This window comes from Anastrepha ludens, chromosome 5, assembly GCF_028408465.1.
Source record: "Anastrepha ludens isolate Willacy chromosome 5, idAnaLude1.1, whole genome shotgun sequence".
NCBI lineage: Eukaryota > Metazoa > Arthropoda > Insecta > Diptera > Tephritidae > Anastrepha > Anastrepha ludens.
Window position 1 is genome coordinate 126,110,835 of NC_071501.1, and position 19,538 is coordinate 126,130,372.

The 19,538-nt window shown below is 36.5% G+C and overlaps 1 protein-coding gene across 1 annotated transcript in view; it reads left to right on the forward strand.

The window, feature by feature from the left end:
• Positions 1–833: 833 nt before the first annotated feature.
• Positions 834–19,538, forward strand: part of LOC128864474 (helix-loop-helix protein 11) — a 74,345-nt gene continuing 55,640 nt past the window's right edge. The window contains exon 1 of the mRNA XM_054104147.1: positions 834–1,416. Within this exon, the coding sequence (XP_053960122.1) occupies positions 1,328–1,416 (89 nt within the window). The 5' untranslated portion in view covers positions 834–1,327. The remainder of the gene's footprint in view (positions 1,417–19,538) is intronic.

Genomic DNA, 19,538 nt, shown 5'->3' on the forward strand with positions numbered 1-19,538 from the left:
ATATGGCAAAGAATTCGAAAGATTTCTGAAAGCTTTAGTGCAAATAATAACCAAACCGGAATTGCATTGTAAAGGGTTTTCCATAAGAGGTGTTATTCAAATATTACGTCACATGCGATATGTAAAAAGTTATGATAAATTATTTTTCTGATGAAACCACTGCACAATATTTAAAAAATGCTCGTTCAAGTAAATATCCAAATGCCTGCGTCTTGCTCTCAATTGAAATATATGTAAAAAGCCTTTCCTTACCGTCTGGCAACAGAACAAAACAATAGATTACCCATTAAATGTTTTTTTTTTGTTATATAAATATATCTTTCAGAGTTGAAAAAACTTAAAACTAGTATTTTTCATGGAACTGAATTTTTCATATCTAAAAACAATGTTTAAGAATTTAAAGCTAAAAATTGTATAATACGACAACCCACTTCGAAAATCCTAATTTGGCATAGGAACGTCAAACACCCACGCCATCACACAACTAGATCCTGTCAAACTCAAACCTAGTGCCTGTCAAAAAATTGTAAGTAACAATATTGTCAAGCCATTCTCTGAATTTTCACAAACATATAATTTCCCCTGCTTTGGTTTGTTTTGCAGCTTGTGGAAAGAAGCCAGACGTCAGACTTGTCGAAATCGTGAGAAATAAAGACGCCACCTTCAGTATTTAATTCGCCTTAGTTTTTTATAACGGTTTATTCGCAGCACAGATGTCACGGCGAACTGGGAAGAAAACTGAGAAATTGTATTTTCTCATTCTTGAATCTTGAGCACCCTTTGATGAATTCGCCGTGAGTTGAGAGAAGCTCTGATTGGCGAAGAGAATATTCCACTGGCACTGGCGCTGGCACTGGCACTGGCAGTCCGGTAAAGTCAGCAAAAGTCGACAAACATTATTTACGGAGTATAGTTACGTGTAATTGCGCGCTTTAAATTTGACGTTTCTTATTGCATTTTCGAATTAATTTAAAATCATAAGGTTTGAATACAAATTTGAGTGCGAATATCAAACAACGGTGAAAACTAAGTTGAAAGTGCGTTGTGCAGGGTTGTAGAATATCATCAATTTTGTAGCGCAAAAGTGGTGTGGGAAAAGGCGCCGAAAAGTAACGTCTAGCCAGACAATTTCAATTGCAAATCTATATATATGTATAGATATATACACACATAACATATACTGGTGAATACATAGAACACGTGTCTATTTGCGAAATTTTAGAATTTGCAAAGAGTGTGTTTGTGCGGACTAAAAGAATAAATACCACCAAAATAAATAAGTAAAAAGCAATTTGCATAAAAATTTCAAACATTTCGTTCCACAAAAATGTCTGTACCCGTTGCTATCAAGACAGAGGAAGTCATTCTGGAAAGCACCGAATACAACAGCACAGAGGAATTGGACGAGGAGCTACAGTAAGTTCGCATGAAATTACTTCGTAAACACTTTTGTTTTTGAGAATTGTAATTAATTTTTTGAGTATTGCACCTTTTCCACATTAGTTATTGATTTTTCTTATGTGTCTGTTCGTCTACTCGTTCATTCAAGCGATAATACAAAACCATATGTACATACAGGTTCTATACTTATATGTGAACACGAAAACATATGTATCTAATGAGCCTTCTGTACCGTCAGTCGCCGTTTTATTAGCGAAAGCAAAGCGGTGAAAAACATCTGTCCAATTGGAGTGACAAAGAGCGGAGAGCATGCCTCTGCCTCTCACACATTCGCATATGACTTTCAGCGGCCACCACACACAGATGGCTATGGCCATTGGAATAGGCGAAGTTGGTTCGTTTGTTGCTATCGTTTGATTCATTGGGGGTAAAAAAATAGGAACATCATCTGTATGTTTTGTTGTGTATGTGCATGCTCGTAAAGTTGAAAATGAAAATTTGTGGATGCCGCGAAAAGGGCATCCGAAAGAGTAAAACGGACGTGTCACGAAAAGGCCACAAAGCACACACAATACAAAAATAACAGATGATGTGTGATGTACTGACAAACTTACTGAGAGCATATTTCTCTCATTCGGGCCGCAAGTCAACTTCCAATCGCCGCGCCAGCATTCTTGTCTTCCAATTAGAGAGCATTAAATAAGCACGCACACACCCTTGAACTGAAGTGACGCGTTACTTTCTGGCGTCCATATTGAAAACGGCTGATTTTTTGTTTACAGTGGCGGTCGAATGGTCGAGATACATGTGATTCGTTATGATACGTGTTGTTGGCGCAAAAGTACAGCAGCTGATACCGAACAGAGTTGTACGAGTTCGCAGCTGCGATATGATAAAAAGCTGATTGGAAAATCAGGTTTTTTGCGAATAATTCAAACATCAAGTGATTCTTTACATAACAGAATACATAATTTAAAACCAAGGCGAATCTATTAAATGTGATTTTGGTAGACCAGCTGATTTGTTTTGTTTTTCTTTTCGCCGTGTACAGCCAGCATAATAATGACGAAAAACCGATCCATTCGCACCACTGTCGTATGCAAGGCGCATTCATTAAATGTGGTGGCACTAGACCACGTTTGATTGTCGAAGCAAAGTATTGGGAAACTAGAAAATAAATATTGAATTCGCCTCGTTTCATTCTGAGCTGACAGCCACATTGACGCGGCCAACGAAAAAAAAAAAACAAATCAGCTGATTTACCAACACCACCTTTAATAGATTTTCCTTGGTCGTATGCTTCTAGCTCCAACTTCATATCGACTGTGTAACAATGTAGTTCGATATCTTCTTTTTCTTTTCTAGTTTCTTTTGTCGTGACATTTTTAATATACAAAATGTTGTTGAATGAATGCGCATTGTGTAAAATCGAGAAATAAAAATAAGTATTCGCTGTACACATTTCTGATATGAACTTAGAATAATGAAAACTAATACATATTGCATTGAACAATATGTCTTCAATGTAATGATCACCAAGTAAAATTTTTCGTATATAAAATGTCGTCAAACATGTATTAAGTTGTCCTAAAATAGATGCGGTACGACCGGTGCGTTATTAGATCATATTTGATATGATATCCCGGTGCAGTTTTAAATTTTTGTTATGTAGTTTTTATTGACCGTTTGCAATCTGCTTTATCGATTCGTTGATATGGAACAAAACATTCAGAAATCTGAAAATAAGTGGGATATACAGCTATGGTCAAACGTTCTTCTTCTTCTTAATTGGCGCGACAACCGCTTTCGCGATTTTGGCCGAGATTAACAAAGCGCGCCAGTCGTTTTTTCTCGTGCTAACCGGCGCCAATTGCACACACCAAGTGAAGCCAAGTCCTTCTCCACCTGATCTTTCCAACGCAGAGGAGGCCTTCCTCTTCCTCTGCTACCACCAGCTGGTACCGCATCGAATACTTTCAAAGCCGGAGCGTTTGTATCCATTCGGACGACATGACCCAGTCAACGAAGCCGCTGGATCATTATTCGCTGCGCTATGTCTATGTCGTCGTAAAGCTCATACAGCTCATCGTTCCATCGTCTACGATATTCGCCGTTGCCAACGTGCAAAGGTCCAAAAATCTTACGCAGAATCTTTCTCTCGAACACTCCAAGCGTCGCTTCATCGGATGTTGTCATCGTCCAAGCTTCTGCGCCATACGTTAGGACGGGCATGATGAGAGTCTTGTAGAGTGTTAGTTTTGTTCGTCGAGAGAGGACTTTACTGCTCAATTGCCTACTTAGTCCAAAGTAGAACTTGTTGGCAAGAGAGATTCTTCGTTGGATTTCAAGGCTGGTGTTGTTGGCCAAACGTTTAGTTCACTTAAAAAGAGTTGAATATAATGCTCGATTTAATATATGAAACCAAATTTAATCCAGTTTTTTAACTAAATATATTTAACACTTTATTATAAGACAAAATAACTTAAAGTAGACAGTTTTCCCTAGTAAAAATATGATAAAATTGAAGTAATTCTTATTTGGTCATAGTGGGATTTGGACAAAGACTTAGCGCAGTTTTGATTTCTGTAAAAAATATGAAATATTTGTTGAGAAAAGATTGTTGACTATTATTATTTACCATATCAATATTTGGTAGAATAGCCGTTATTTCTGTATAACTGCTTCACACCTGCGTGGTAAACTCTCTATTAACTTTTGGCACCTGTTCAAAGGAATAGAGCTCCATGCTTCCTGTACACCTTCCCAAAGTTCATCGATATTTTTAAATTTTTTTTGTCCAACCATCGTCTTCATATTGGATTTAAATCTGGACTTTGTGCTGGGTAATATTTTCCTGCGAAAGCCAGTTTTTGACCACTCCCACAGTATGTTCGGGATCGTTGTCGTGCATAAATATCCAATTTACTGGCATAAACTCGAAAGAATATGGCTCCATATTATTTCTAAGTATATTCAGATACATATGCTTATCCATATTTCTTTCTATCTTGACCAGCGGGCCAACCCCACGCCACGAAAAATACCCCCAAACTTTTAAATTCCCACCGTCTTTTTTTGTGTACTGTGGATTGATTTCCTGATTTTTTTCACGATGTACATACGTTTTCCCATCAGGACCGATGCGGTTTATTTTAGTTTCATCCCTAAAAAGTACTCATTTCCAAAACTCTGTCTTTTCGAAGAGGTGCCTACGCGCGAATGATAAACGCGCTTTAATATTCTTTATTGATAGAAGCGGTTTTTTTCTGCTTATGCGACCAAATATTTTATTTTCATTCAGACGCCTTCGCACGAGCTTTTTGGATACAACTAAGCCTAATTCTGCCCTTACTTCAGCCGCTATCGTTCGTGAAGACATAAAAGCATCCGATTGACTTTTCCTTACAATTATTTGATCCTCACGGGGGGAACTTTTACGTGGCGGAGCTATACGAATTTTTTTTTTGTTTTAATAAATTAGCATCCGACTTGACATCTCTGATGGCATTGTATACCATTTTTCTTGAACAATGCACTATTCTGGAAATCTTCACTTGATTGGTCCCCATTTGGTAAAGGTTTCATATTATTTTTCTTTGTTCAACTGAACAACACTTTCCTCTAGCCATTTTAGCAAACATTTAAATAATAGACGTTATTAATTAAATATTCACCACAAAAAATAGTTATTTGCGAACCTATCGCATGTAAGAGAAAAACACGTGTAAGTGCGCTAAATAGTTGTCCAACGTAATTGAGACAGAACTCAAGAAAAAATAAGCAATAAAAAATACGAAATAATTATAGCGGTTATTTTTTGGGCATTTGAAGAAACCCAGAAATAACTCTTATCACGCTGAAAACAAAATTAGGAAAATTTGCACTCTCTTAGAAGTAACTGCATTATTTATCAGTATAATATAAAGTGCGCTAAATGTCTGACCATAGCTGTATGTATGTACATAGGGTTATTAATTTTCTATCAAATTAAAAACTATTCTTACCGCATGCATTTTTCAGTTTGTAATTTATGTACTTCAATAAATATTTATTTGGTATTTGTTGAACTGTGATGTACGTTGTTTTTTTTTCCTGTAAGCGCAGCAGGTACATATTTGCGAAAAAACACGACTTAAACTTCAAACTTGATTAGCTAGTGACGTCTATCAGATTGTAAATATTCTGGGCCTACTTCATAAAACGTAACGCTGCCATAATCATTATAGCTTGACACACTCGCTATTCTAATTTGTTGGTACAAAATTTTGATGGCCTTGTACCGGCACCTATGGATCCGTTTTGGTATAGGTGAGGTTAGCACATGAGCAAAACAAATGAATGCCTTCGTGTTTTTACACCAACGATAAAGATGTGAAACCATATTACTGTTACTGTTAAAACAACAACAACAATGTGAAAGCACGACAGTCGGTTCTACGCTACCAGAACGACCCGGATTTATGTTTGTGTTATCCGGCCAAGGACTGTCGTTCCAGCAGAACTCTCCACGCATTTATGGGGAATGTTTATGCTGCTAGAACAACTACTTCTTCTTCTTAATTGGCGCTATAACCGCTTACGCGATTTTGGCCGAGTTTAGCAAAGCGCGCCAGTCGTTTCTTTCTCGTGCTAACCGGCGCCAGTTGGACACACCAAGTGAAGCCAAGTCCTTCTCCACCTGATCTTTCCAACGCAGAGGAGGCCGCCCCCTTCCTCTGCTACCACCAGCTGGTACCGCATCGAATACTTTCAAAGCCGGAGCGTTTGTATCCATTCGGACGACATGACCCAGCCAACGTAGCCGCTGGATCTTTATTCGCTGCGCTATGTCTATGTCGTCGTAAAGCTCATACAGCTCATACAGCTCATCGTTCCATCGTCTGCGATATTCGCCATTGCCAACGTGCAAAGGTCCAAAAATTTTACGCAGAATCTTTCTCTCGAACACTCCAAGCGTCGCTTCATCGGATGTTGTCATCGTCCACGCTTCTGCGCCATACGTTAGGACGGGCATGATGAGAGTCTTGTAGAGTGTTAGTTTTGTTCGTCGAGAGAGGACTTTACTGCTCAATTGCCTACTTAGTCCAAAGTAGCACTTGTTGGCAAGAGAGATTCTACGTTGGATTTCAAGGCTGACATTGTTATCGGTGTTAATGCTGGTTCCTACAACTACTACAACATGTGTAATGCCGGTCGAAATATTTGAATTGTGCAGTTTGCCTTCGTGTTTTTACACCAACGATAAAGATGTGAAACCATATTACTGTTACTGTTAAAACAACAACAACAATGTGAAAGCACGACAGTCGGTTCTACGCTACCAGAACGACCCGGATTTATGTTTATGTTATCCGGCCAAGGACTGTCGTTCCAGCAGAACTCTCCACGCATTTATGGGGAATGTTTATGCTGCTAGAACAACTACTACAACATGTGTAAGCACGATACAAGGATTTTGCTCCACAGTAGACTGCGACTTTTCACTGCTAATCAAAAGTCACGGGAAACTTCTGTGATAATTATCAAAAAGTCACCTTGTCTGACTGGCTAAGGAACCCTACAACACTATAATTATTACTTTGTTAGTAAGAGCGCGTTTTACTATAATAATGACAGTTCTCAAATTAAATCTTTTCATGTGAAAATTTGGACAAGGACAAATATTTGAAGTGGATTTCGAAAGTAATGCGCGCATTGTTTTATTTATTTTCGATAAAGCAATTAAAAAAGATGTTTTATCAAAATGCTTTTAACATTTCAACAAAATATGTGTACGCAACTATTTTTATGTTAACCCTCCATTGGATCCTTTTTTTAAAACCTTCGATTGAGCACCCGGGTCTGACCTATAAATTTGTTAAATATATTTCTTTTGTAAGGATTTTAAAAAATTTTATAAAGTTTTTATAGTTGCATTTATTTTAGCTTATTTAATGAAAAGTCTTATTAACACACTTTTATTAGGTCGGGTTGTATGTATGTATGTAACGGAATCTTTGAGCTTAATTTTCACTGGCTTCTAAAAATCTGATCGACTTGAAATTTTGCACACCTATCAAGGACCGATGACAATGCAATAATTTGATAAAAGTTTTCCATTATCCTTATTAGGATTGCCAGGATTGATATTTTCTTTTTTTTACCTGTGGGCAAAAAGTAAGGTGAATTTGGTTATAAAATGAAAAATCTTTATTTATTCTTGTAAACCAATTTCCTCCCCTTCAAAACAATCCCCTCTCGATGAAATACACTTATGCCAACGATTTTTCCAATCCCCGAAACATGCCAAATAGTCCATTTCCGGTATAGCCATCAGCACCTTCTTCGATTCAGCTTTTATCTCCTCAATCGACTCGAAACGCGTTCCCCGGAGTGGTTTCTTGAGTTTTGGGAATAGCCAGAAGTCACACGGAGCCAAATCAGGCGAATACGGTGGTTGCGGAACGATATGCGTGGAATTTTTGGCGAAATGGTCACGAAGAACGAGTGCAGTGTGAGACGGTGCATTATCCTGATGCAAAAACCAAGAGTTGTTGGCCCATAATTTTGGTCTTTTTAGATGAATTGCTTCACGTAAACGACGCATAACGCTCAAATAATATTCCTTATTAACAGTTTGGCCAGGTGGAAGGAATTCATAGTGCACCACACCACGAAAATCTAAAAAAACTGGCCAATGGAGTGGGGTAGCCGTTTCTCAGGCTCCCTCCACGAAATAAGTTCTTCATCCTAATTACTTCTTTATCACGGCCGATAACTGCATAGCTTTAGATTCACAGTCGATAAGAAAGGAATTAAATATAACACGAATATATCGAATCATTAATTCACTGACTGCAATGATAACAATAATGTTCATTCATAATATTTAAAAAATAGTTAAAAAAAAAAACTAAAAAACACGCTTTTTTGCTAATCGAACTAAAAAGTAGAAAATAAAAAATAGTTTAAAAAAACTAAAAAACACGCTTTTATTGCCAATCGAACTGAAAAGTAGAAAATAAATTTTAATGACAAAGATACCTATAATGAAGTAATAGCAAATCGAACGATCAGTCATAGTCAACTACCTCAGAACAGAATTATAACAAAAATTAAGATACAAATAGAATAATTCAAATTAGAGTTAAAAGCGTGGGATGCATTTTGCTTCACTTTCATAACCTTCTGTACATAGGTAGTTGCCAATAGAATGATTGTAATATTTAAAATATCAAGCATCCCACGCTTTTAACTCTAATTTGAATTATTCTATTTATATCTTAATTTTTGTTATAATTCTGTTCTGAGGTAGTTGACTATGACTGATCGTTCGATTTGCTATTACTTCATTATAGGTCTCTTTGTCATTAAAATTTATTTTCTACTTTTTAGTTCGATTGGCAATAAAAGCGTGTTTTTTAGTTTTTTTAAACTATTTTTTATTTTCTGGTTTGGGTGTATTTAAAAATGGTTATTCGTGGATCCCTTTTAAAAAGTTATATCCATAAATCGATAGAAAATTGAATTTTAGGAATCTACTTGGAATCTCAAGTCGTTAGCTATCATCAATTGTAACCTCCTGGGGGTTGATGAAATTATTGTTTGTACGAAACCTTTTTGTAACTTTCTTTTTCAAGAACCACCATAAATTTTCAATTGGGTTGATATCTGTGCTTAGGGCAGGAGTATCTAGCACTTTTGAGAAATTATATAGCAACCAAGTCCTGCATATAGATTTCTTTTGCCATGTTGTCTTCAATATGATATATATGATATGATCCAATTTCACTGTGGAAATATTGTTCTTGTTTTGTAGGACTGTTAACGGCTTTCTCCACACTCTGTGATTATATGAACTTCCTATCTTTGTTGTGAGCTTTTTCAACCTAACGCATGGAGTGTTTTAATTCTAGCCGATTTTCGTTTTCTGCCCGATATTTGTATGTATAGTGTTGCACACTGTCATATAAAACATTTCAGCCATTTGTTTTGATGATTTAGCTTTATGGTAATTATAATAAACCAACTGTATAATATTTTCACTCGTACGTTTACCATTACCGGCATTATTGCAAACACTTTGTTTTTGTTGTTATTTTTTGCATATTCCACGTTCAAATAACTAATTTTGTTTACAGGAACAAATAGAGGACGCCAGCAAAGTGTTCTGCTACAAAAAAGGAATTTAAAGTAATATGCCATAATCTAATCTATTAAGAAAATGACACTGTAGAATATTAAATTGTAAAAGAATTATGAGACATAATGTATGTATATATGTAATCCCATTATGTTCGCCACCACTTTATGGTGTTGGCCTATTCGTTAATATATCAGCTGAACAAACTCTTCTATTTCAATTCTAGAGCGTTTCACTACAAACCTTTCAAGTTGACAGTTTTGTACAGCTGTGCGGGCATTTCCGTTTTCTCTGTCTTCATGTTGTCCCCAATCAGCGGCTGATTTGCTTTGTGTTTTGGAAATGCTGTTATTTGTTGACTGCCTGGATGGAGGTCGATTGGCGTCGGTTGGCGCATGGAAAGCCATAGTACGCAAGTTCATTCTGATGTACACGAAACGTGAGTGCCGCCAACCCTCTGAGGAGAGCGGCATTGCAGGCGAATAATTGCATGCATGCTATAGACCTGCACCAATACAGACCAAATGTGTTGGGGAGATTAGTTGGCATTTTGGCGCATAAAGAGGCCAACAACTAATGAAATCGACATTGGTGGAGCAGCGGCTGAGAACCACATTCCGAAACCGGCGCCGTCGACTGCAACATCGCTTTGGAATTCATATGAAGTCTTTGTTAAAGAGTTATTGTTTTTACACTCTTCTGTATTTAATGCTTATATATGCATACATACATATGTATTGGCGATGTTAGTGGGCCGATGATGCCGACATCGATACATACATACATACATATTTGTAACTGGGAGTTGAACTGCAAGTTTAGGCGATAACATGAACATGAAGCGAGTCTCACAAAGTGAGGGGGCTTGTTTTTGGAATTTATTGCGTTTTCTATTATTTACCTGCTGTTTACTCCCGAAGCAAAATAAAACTTTGTATTTGTTGTCGTTATTATAGTTTATTTTTGTGTCGCATTCGTCTGTTTATTGAAAACACATGATCATTTACTGTAAATATATGTGTATGCATACATATGTATGTACATATGTATACACATACGAACACACCGGCATACTACATTCGTAGTTCGGCTACAAATTTTAGCAACGTCTTTTTGGTTAACTAATTTCATATCACCGATTGGGTGCTATTTTAATTAACGAGAGACTGAGAACAGTTATAGGTGTAGTGATCAGAATAATTCATTTGAATAATCCCTATCAGCTCATATTATTACTTATCAGGGTTTGACATCTTTCTAAAAACAATTTTGGTTTTGGTATCCTGCGTTTGTTTCGTTAGGCAGTTGTGGCATCAGTATGCCTGAGCTCAGTCAGAGCTGCTTAACATTTTTACTCATATGAAAATACCGTAGCAAAAGCACGACAGCGTACACGAAAGCAATAGCCGTGCTGTAACAGTCTTCCCAGCAAAGCCACCTTGAGCTTAAATTTCTTTGGTATTGCTTTCGCTGTGGCAGTTTAAATCTTTGCAGCCGAAGTATATACAAGCAAATGAAATGAAAATCTGAAAGTAATTTCAAACGCTGAATCAGTGCCTTACTACTATTTTAGGAGATTTAAACCGCTACGATCACGATTTCTTTGGGCTTGAAAAATGCTTGGAAGGTGACCTTCAGCTATGGTGATAAACGAAATCGAAAGCCTAGATATACCACAAAACATGAAGCATAGGGGGTAAAAATACTAGTTTTAGCATGTTTATCTTTTCGTGGGGTAGGGCGAATACAGTTTATTGACACTGTCATGAATCAACACGTCTACGTGGTTATTCTCAAATCGACTATGCTACCATCAGCAGAATACAAAAGGCATTTGAAATGGGTCTTCCAGCAGGGAAATGATCCGAAAAATACGAGTCAGTCAGCCAAGGAGTGGTTTCGGGTCAATGGGATTAGGTGATGTCTTGCCCCGCACACTTACTCGACCTCAATCTCATAGAAAACCGGTAAGGTGGTATTACGAAAGAAGTCAGAAAGGCAAAAGCAAGCAATAATCGTGATCTTTGGTCGATAGTGAAGGATTCTTGGCGAAAAATAGCGAAAAAAACATTGTGAACGCCTGGTGAAATTCACTTGTGTATCACTACGAGTCTGCTAATATAAGCTGACCAGTAGCAGTGATAATTTATCCAATTGTCATGTTTCAGCAGCTGTAAAAGTTACCAATGACGTCCAACTGTCAAAATATTCCGTAAGGTTTGCGATCCATCGTAATTCCATCTCAATTATAAATTCGAGATGCTGTTGCTTGGCAAAAATTCGAGGTGGTATTGGAGGAACAGCGTCGCACATATTAGATGACTCGGTGTCATCAAAAATTTGAAGCATGATGCTATTCTATTACATAAACGAGGGCATGAATGCAACATCAAAATAAAACCGGAATCAATTCGATTTCTCATTCACAAACTTGTTTTATTATCGTACTTATCTGGCCACCCTATATAAATGCTTGTAAATCTCGTGACGAAAACGAACAACGTTTTGCAATTTTCTCGTTTACTGTACCTCCGCGCGGTTTCCTCACATCCCACTCATTCTGTATCAGTTGCTTGCCACCCCTTGTTTGTCGTTTACAGCAGCTGTTTGGCTTTGTTTACATTGCTGGCACTTGTACATTCGGCATACTACAGATTGACTGAGTAAATTTCTAATTTATAAAATTTGTATGTATGTAAATATTAGCATGCATATACATATGCATGTATGTAAATATCTATGCAGAGTTACCACAGAGTTCTTTTACTTTTTGTTATCAACCGTATTTTACTAATTGAATACACTTTTCTTGAAATGCGTGCGTTGCGCGCCGGGTTCGAATGTCAGCTGTCTACTCCCCGCTGACGCCCCGTCATTGTCCTCCTGCCTTTCGGTAAATTGTTGCAATGTCCGTTCGTTAAGTGAGAGTTTTAGTGCTGAGTCGCTTATTACGTATGAAAATCCCACATATACGTACATACATACACACATACCTGAAAATAAAGTAATTTTTTAGGCAATTCGCTAAAATAGTAATTTGGAACAACAAACTTAACATGCATGCATACATATTTTTATTCATATATAGTCGTACCGAATTAACGATAAATGGATTTCCGAAAACGTTGAAAAAAGAATCAGGTGGCGAAAGGCACCCGTTTCATTAAGCGGTAATATTTAAAAAAAAGTTTTATTTACATAACAGTGTCGGAGTATTTTATTTATTGCGTACGTTGTTACATGTATTATGAATGTACATATGTATCGTTTTTTCACTGTCGTTTCTGGTTATTAGGTCAATGCTTGCGTCATCATTTGCAATTGCCATCCAAATTGTGCACATGCATACATATATACACACATATGTATTCTCGAATGCACGCACACACCGCATAAATATTTCTGCATTTATAGCATGTGCACGTTTGTGCTTATGCGCCATTTGGTGGTTGTTAGTTTTCATTCGTTCATAATTACAATATGTATATTTGTATTCATCTCAAAGAACTTTTCTCTTCGCTAAAAAATTATGAAAATGTCATGGTCTTAAGAGCGCTATTAGCTCTATTAGACTAAGGTTTAACTTACATAGTTTTTGTAGAAAATTAGGTATCGTTACTCAGCACCAAAGGGTTTGTTCGTTCCCTCTTGACAAATCCGCTTACTGCGTTGCCAACTAGAAATGTTGAGTAAAAGTGGAGAACAAGTAAAACCTGAAGGGGAAACTTTTCCTATCCAAAAGGGTGTGCTTGTGGGCTTATCGCACACGTTCGGCAAGGAGCTACGAAAGGGAGTAGAGTGAGAGAATAATGCTGCCATATCATTTTTTACCTATTTTGTATAAAATTCCAGCAAAAATATCTAAAAGATGCCATACAAAATATACATACAGATTTTTCGCACAAATGTAAAAGCAGATTATCTGCACATGATCATTCACTTGCTAGTTTTCATGTATTCTCAGTTTGGAAATTTAATGCATTATATTTAAAATGTGAATTAAGTTTTTACATGTACTGCCATTGTGAGCAGGTTTTGCTGGCTTTGGAATTTGAAAGGTAATAGAATAACAAGAGATAAAAATAGCTGATTTTGGGAGCAGCGTGAAGAACAGAGTAAACAAAGTAATTCAACAAAAAACACACAGATATGTATGTATGTATGTGTGCAAATGTTGAAATGAAAAAAATGTCTCCTCTGAATAAACGAAAAAACTTGCATGTGTTCGCATGCGGTATGTGTGTATGTGCGTGCGCATGTACGGTGCAATGTGCAATGTGGAGTTGCAAAACCACATTCCATTATGACGGTAGCAACAGTGTTCACATCCCATTGACTCGCTTCATCTCACCCACCAAATCGACTACTCAAGTATGTAGCCGGTAGAAAAAATTTGAACTTGTGGAAGTGACCGGATGCATTCTTCACACTGAAAAAAAAAATACAGCATTTATGTAGGTTTAAATTAATTTTTAAGTGTTTAGAACTGAATACGACATATTTCATATTTATTTAGTAAAGTTGTGTCATGTACATACATACATACATACATATGTACCTACTCGGGATGACGTCGAACCACTTAGTTTCATCTTAGTCATACCAACGTCACGGAGTTTTTTGCTAATAGCTATTTATTTTTAGATATGTTAAGGTAGTTCTGCACGCCTCAATGATTTGTTGGCACTGATTGTATTCACGGTCTTGTTTAGTTTTTTTTTATACATATATCTACAGCGTTGGAGAGTATCGTTTCTATAAACTTTCATAACTTACTATCATGCAGTGTTTTGCGTCCATTTGCATATACACATACATATATACTACATTAAAAAGCATTAAGTAAAAATGTAGCAAACCGCTATCTTGGTATTTACAGCAAAGTATTTAGTTGGAGCTGTAGTAGTCCACAGAGGTGAATGAAACTGCATTCCAATGTCAGCAACACGAAATAAAATTTGTGACGGCTGCCGAGGAGCCGACGAATAGGAAATCGAGGAGATTTATGAATGAGCGCGAGAAAAATAAACGAAAACAAATTACTTATCTATGTGTATGTACAACCTTGTGTGTATGTGATAACGTTATTACAGCCAATTAACGAAGATTTTCTACTTCTGAATTTTAAAAATACTAGCAGCTGATCCCGCGGCACCGCTCGCGTAGGAGTAGTTTTGAGGGATTTAGTATATGTATATAAAAGAATTACAAACATTTATTAATAACCATAATGCTGCTATGCCTCGTTGAATAAAATCAAAACAACCAATCAGAAAAATATCACGCAAAATTTTTTTTATTAATTTTCTATCTCAAACCGTTTTTGAACTTTGCATTTGGGTCATAAGTGAACAGCTTATGCGGATTATGAAGTCTAGAGTGTGCTATAAATAGTGGTAAATAGGAAAAACTAAGATTTTTTAAATTAAATTTAAACAAATATTCGATTATTAGTGACGAATGAGAGTTGTGGCGCGGTCTGGAGGCTGTGGGAAAGGAGTTCCATCATAAAAACATGCCTATAACCTTCATTCGGTGAAAATATGAATGTATACAAATTATTACGTCATTTGGTGTTGTCGTTTCGTAGTGATGCGCGGACAACGTACAGACATTCACCTTTGCAGTATAGATTAATGTGCTGCGGATTCAGCATTTTATTTAAGATCGCTAAAGGTACTGAAGTGTTAAAATAGTTGATCCACAAATAGCTTTCATTGACCAAACAAAACATTGGATTTGGCTTAGACAAATTTCAACCGTGAATGGTAATCGCCGTTGCCATTCATACATATTAAAGCCTGTAGGACATACACCGTTGATAGAAGTACATCGTAATTGTCCTACAAGCAGAGAAACGAGGCCTACAGTTTTACGCCACATCCAAGGCGAATTTATTACAGGTGACAGCAAACACATATAAGTAAAACCCTACATGTATTTGTTGTTGCGTTTGGTGCAAGCATCATGTCAAAATCAGCAAGCAAATGTAAACATACGAATGTAAACATACCAATACATACAAACAGAGCATATCATTTTGACGTAAGCCATACCTACGGCGAAAAATTCAGCTGGGTGAATGCTGTCACCTTATTAAATCCACCTTGGCCACATCTGAAAGGCAAATGGTTTGTATGAAAAACCTTTTGCTGCATTGCGTATGTACACCAGAGACCTGCATGGCTCACTGTTTTCTTGAGTTGTTCATACGCTAAATTTCTTGCTCACATTTAGTCAATTGAACCAAAATATTTGGTCAAGTGCAGTCAGCTCATGCAGGCGAACGCGTAGTTCAGCTCAGTCAACACGTATGATCTAATGTCTTCGGCTCAAATCTAATCATTGAACAAAAAACAGCATTGAATGAAATTAGCATCGGCCTTTGACCCGATTTACACGAGGAGACATCTGGAAGGGAAACATTTTGTTCGAGGGCGAAGGACGGTCGGGGAAGAGAGAAGGGATTTTGTCTCCCGTACTCGGCGACACGCTTTGCTCTTCTTATTCGTATTTCCAATCTTAAAGCAATTTTTGACAGTTGCTTCATTCGTTTTCTTCTTTCGTGGAAGAAAGTTCTAAGTTATGTGTTGGTTTTCAATCAAACGGAAGATAACAACGATGACAAACATCCGAACGCTGCTTGGGAAATGCAAGATTATTTTTGCTAGTAAAGTAGGTATAATTTAAAATAGTTATGGGACATGTTTATGTTGATTTCTAATTTTTCCCTGCATTTCTAGATACTCAAGTTAATTTTAAGTTAATTATTTACATATGAAGTACAGTGCACTCGCGATAACGCGAACTAATTAAAACAGGCGCTGTTCGATTTATCGAATTTGTTCGACTTATCAATTGAGTGTGCTATGTTAAAAAAACAGTCATCGATATCGATTTTTCGATCGATTGTTGAAAATGGAAGCCAGTAGAAAATTTCTGTAGTATAGTTTCGTTATACGAATCACATTTTGGTCCATTGGCTGGATCAATGGTGTCACATTCGGCGGCATAAACATAGTTAAAATTAAACCATCCTCGGACTTTAATTCGATTTCGTTGGGATGTGATGGGGCATTATCAATTAGAAGAAGAGCCTTCTCAGGTAGTCCCCCATCTTTCAAATATTTTCTTACCCAAATATTAAAGTCATTTAACATGGTTAAAAAAATTGTTTTAATGAATCTGGATTTTACCTGCGGCACGAACGAATTATGAAACCAGTCTTTGAAAATTGGCGAAGTCATCCAGGCTGATTTGGAATTTTTGTACTCCACCGGACAGTTAAAATTTTTGAAAACACGAGGATTTCTTGCTTTGTCAATAACGAAAAGTTTAAGCTTATGGTTGCCGGTAGCGTTAGTGCAAGCCATAAATTGCCTTATCTTTCTTTTTTATAAGACTTATGGTGGACTTGGCTACCCCATATTCCTTCGCTAGAGAAGTAACACTACGTCCACGTTTAATTTTGTTAAGGACTTCAGCCCTCTCTTTTAATGTTAAACACTTCAACCTTTTACAATCCATTACTCACGTGCACTGATACACTACAAATGACAAATTTAAAGCAATTTGGTCAATGCAAGATGTTGTTCCCAGAAAAATAACGGGATATTAACGCCGAAATATTCATATGGACAATACACTAGTATACATATAATTTATATACATATACTATTACATATGTATCTATGTACAAAATGTACATGTTTGAAAAGAATGTGTGTACAAATAAATTTGTTTTTTTGTTCGAGTTATAGCGCTTTCTTATTGTTCGAGTTACAAAGAAGTCAATAGGGGAAAAAATGTGTTCGAGTTAGCACGTCGTTCGACTTAGCGGCTATTCGAGTTACCGCGAGTGCACTGTATTTTTAATTTAATTTTTTTTTATTCAAGTATAAGAATTTATAAACATATTTCAATAAAAAAACAACAAATTATTTATTATTTAACCAGTTTGCATTTTTCATTCATATATTTAAGAAACTGTTGTCGAACGCTCTCTGCTTTACATGTAAGCGCGTGCTAGAATACATCCGAACCAGAAGATGCTAAAGTATTAAATGTCAAAATGTCGCGGAAACATGTTTGCCCGTGTGAACGCGAATGAAACATCAAAAGAGAATTTCCAGTGTCTCCCTTCCAGATGTCTCCTCGTGTAAATCGGGTCTTTGCGTTCAAACGATCAAACTTGTTCAAAGAAGTAATTGTCATTATTGTAAATAGCACATGTTCGAGCAAACGAGCGTTGGCGTACAATGTACGCTGTAAATTGCGTTTCGTATTTGAAAGGATTAGTTGGTTTCAGCAATGTTTCCTTATTTACATTATTTTCTTTCGTATTTTATTAAAAGTTTTAAGAAAAAAAAACAAATATGAAAATATAGTGTTTTTGCTTTAAAATTTTGCTTTTACTTTGCTATCGTTAGTTACAAGCAAAAACTCATGCGGGATCATACGTGTTCAAACCGGCTCATTTGGCTCTATAGCCCTTTTATTCTTGCTCAAAAAAATGAATGTACAGCCGAACGAGCAAATACCCGAAACGGCTGCTATGAAGACGATTGGTGATAACATCGGAGAGCTAAAACGCAGCACATGATTTGATTGAGCCGAAATAAACAATGACAATAACTTATTTGAACAAGTTCGATCGTTTGAACGCAAATGGCCTCTGGACACGGTCAAGCATGTGCCCATTTACACGAGGAGACAACTGGAAGGGAAACATTTTGTTCGAGGGTGAAGGACGGCCGCGGAAGAGAGAAGGGAATTTGTCTCCTGTACTGGCGACACGCTTTGTGCTTCTTATTCGTATTTCCAATCTTAAAGCAATTTTTGACAGTTGCTTCATTCGTTTTCTTCTGTTGTGGAAGAAAGTTCTAAGTTATGTGTTGGTTTTCAAGCAAACGGAAGATAACAACGATGACAAACATACGAACGCTGCTTGGGAAATGCACAATTATTTTTGCTAGTAAAGTAGTATAATTTAAAATAGTTATGGGACATGTTTATGTTGATTTCTAATTTTTCCCTGCATTTCTAGATACTCAGTTTAATTTTAAGTTAATTATTCACATATGAAGTATTTTTAATTTAATTTTTTTTATTCAAGTATAAGAATTTATAAATATATTTCAATAAAAAAACAGCAAATTATTTACTATTTAACCAGTTTGCATTTTTCATTCATATATTTAAGAAACTGTTGTCGAACGCTCTCTGCTTTACATGTAAGCGCGTGCTAGAATACATCCGAACCAGACGATGCTAAAGTATTAAATGTCAAAATGTCGCCGAAAACAATTTTGCCCGTGTGTCCGCGAATGAGACATGAAAAGAGAATTTCCAGTGTCTCCATTCCAGATGTCTCCGTGTGTAAATGGGGTGCATGCTTGACTGAGCTTTGTGTGTGTTAGTGCAGTCGGGTGTCGTCGTGACACACGTATTCACCCCATTTACACACGGAGACATCTGGAATGGAGACACTGGAAATTCTCTTTTCATGTCTCATTCGCGGACACACGGGCAAAATTGTTTTCGGCGACATTTTGACATTTAATACTTTAGCATCGTCTGGTTCGGATGTATTCTAGCACGCGCTTACATGTAAAGCAGAGAGCGTTCGTCAACAGTTTCTTAAATATATGAATGAAAAATGCAAACTGGTTAAATAATAAATAATTTATTGTTTTTTTTTATTGAAATATATTTATAAATTCTTATACTTGAATAAAAAAAATTAAATTAAAAATACTTCATATGTAAATACAATAATTAACTTAAAATTAAACTGAGTATCTAGAAATGCAGGGAAAAATTAGAAATCAACATAAACATGTCCCATAACTATTTTAAATTATACTACTTTACTAGCAAAAATAATTGTGCATTTCCCAAGCAGCGTTCGTATGTTTGTCATCGTTGTTATCTTCCGTTTGCTTGAAAACCAACACATAACTTAGAACTTTCTTCCACGAAAGAAGAAAACGAATGAAGCAACTGTCAAAAATTG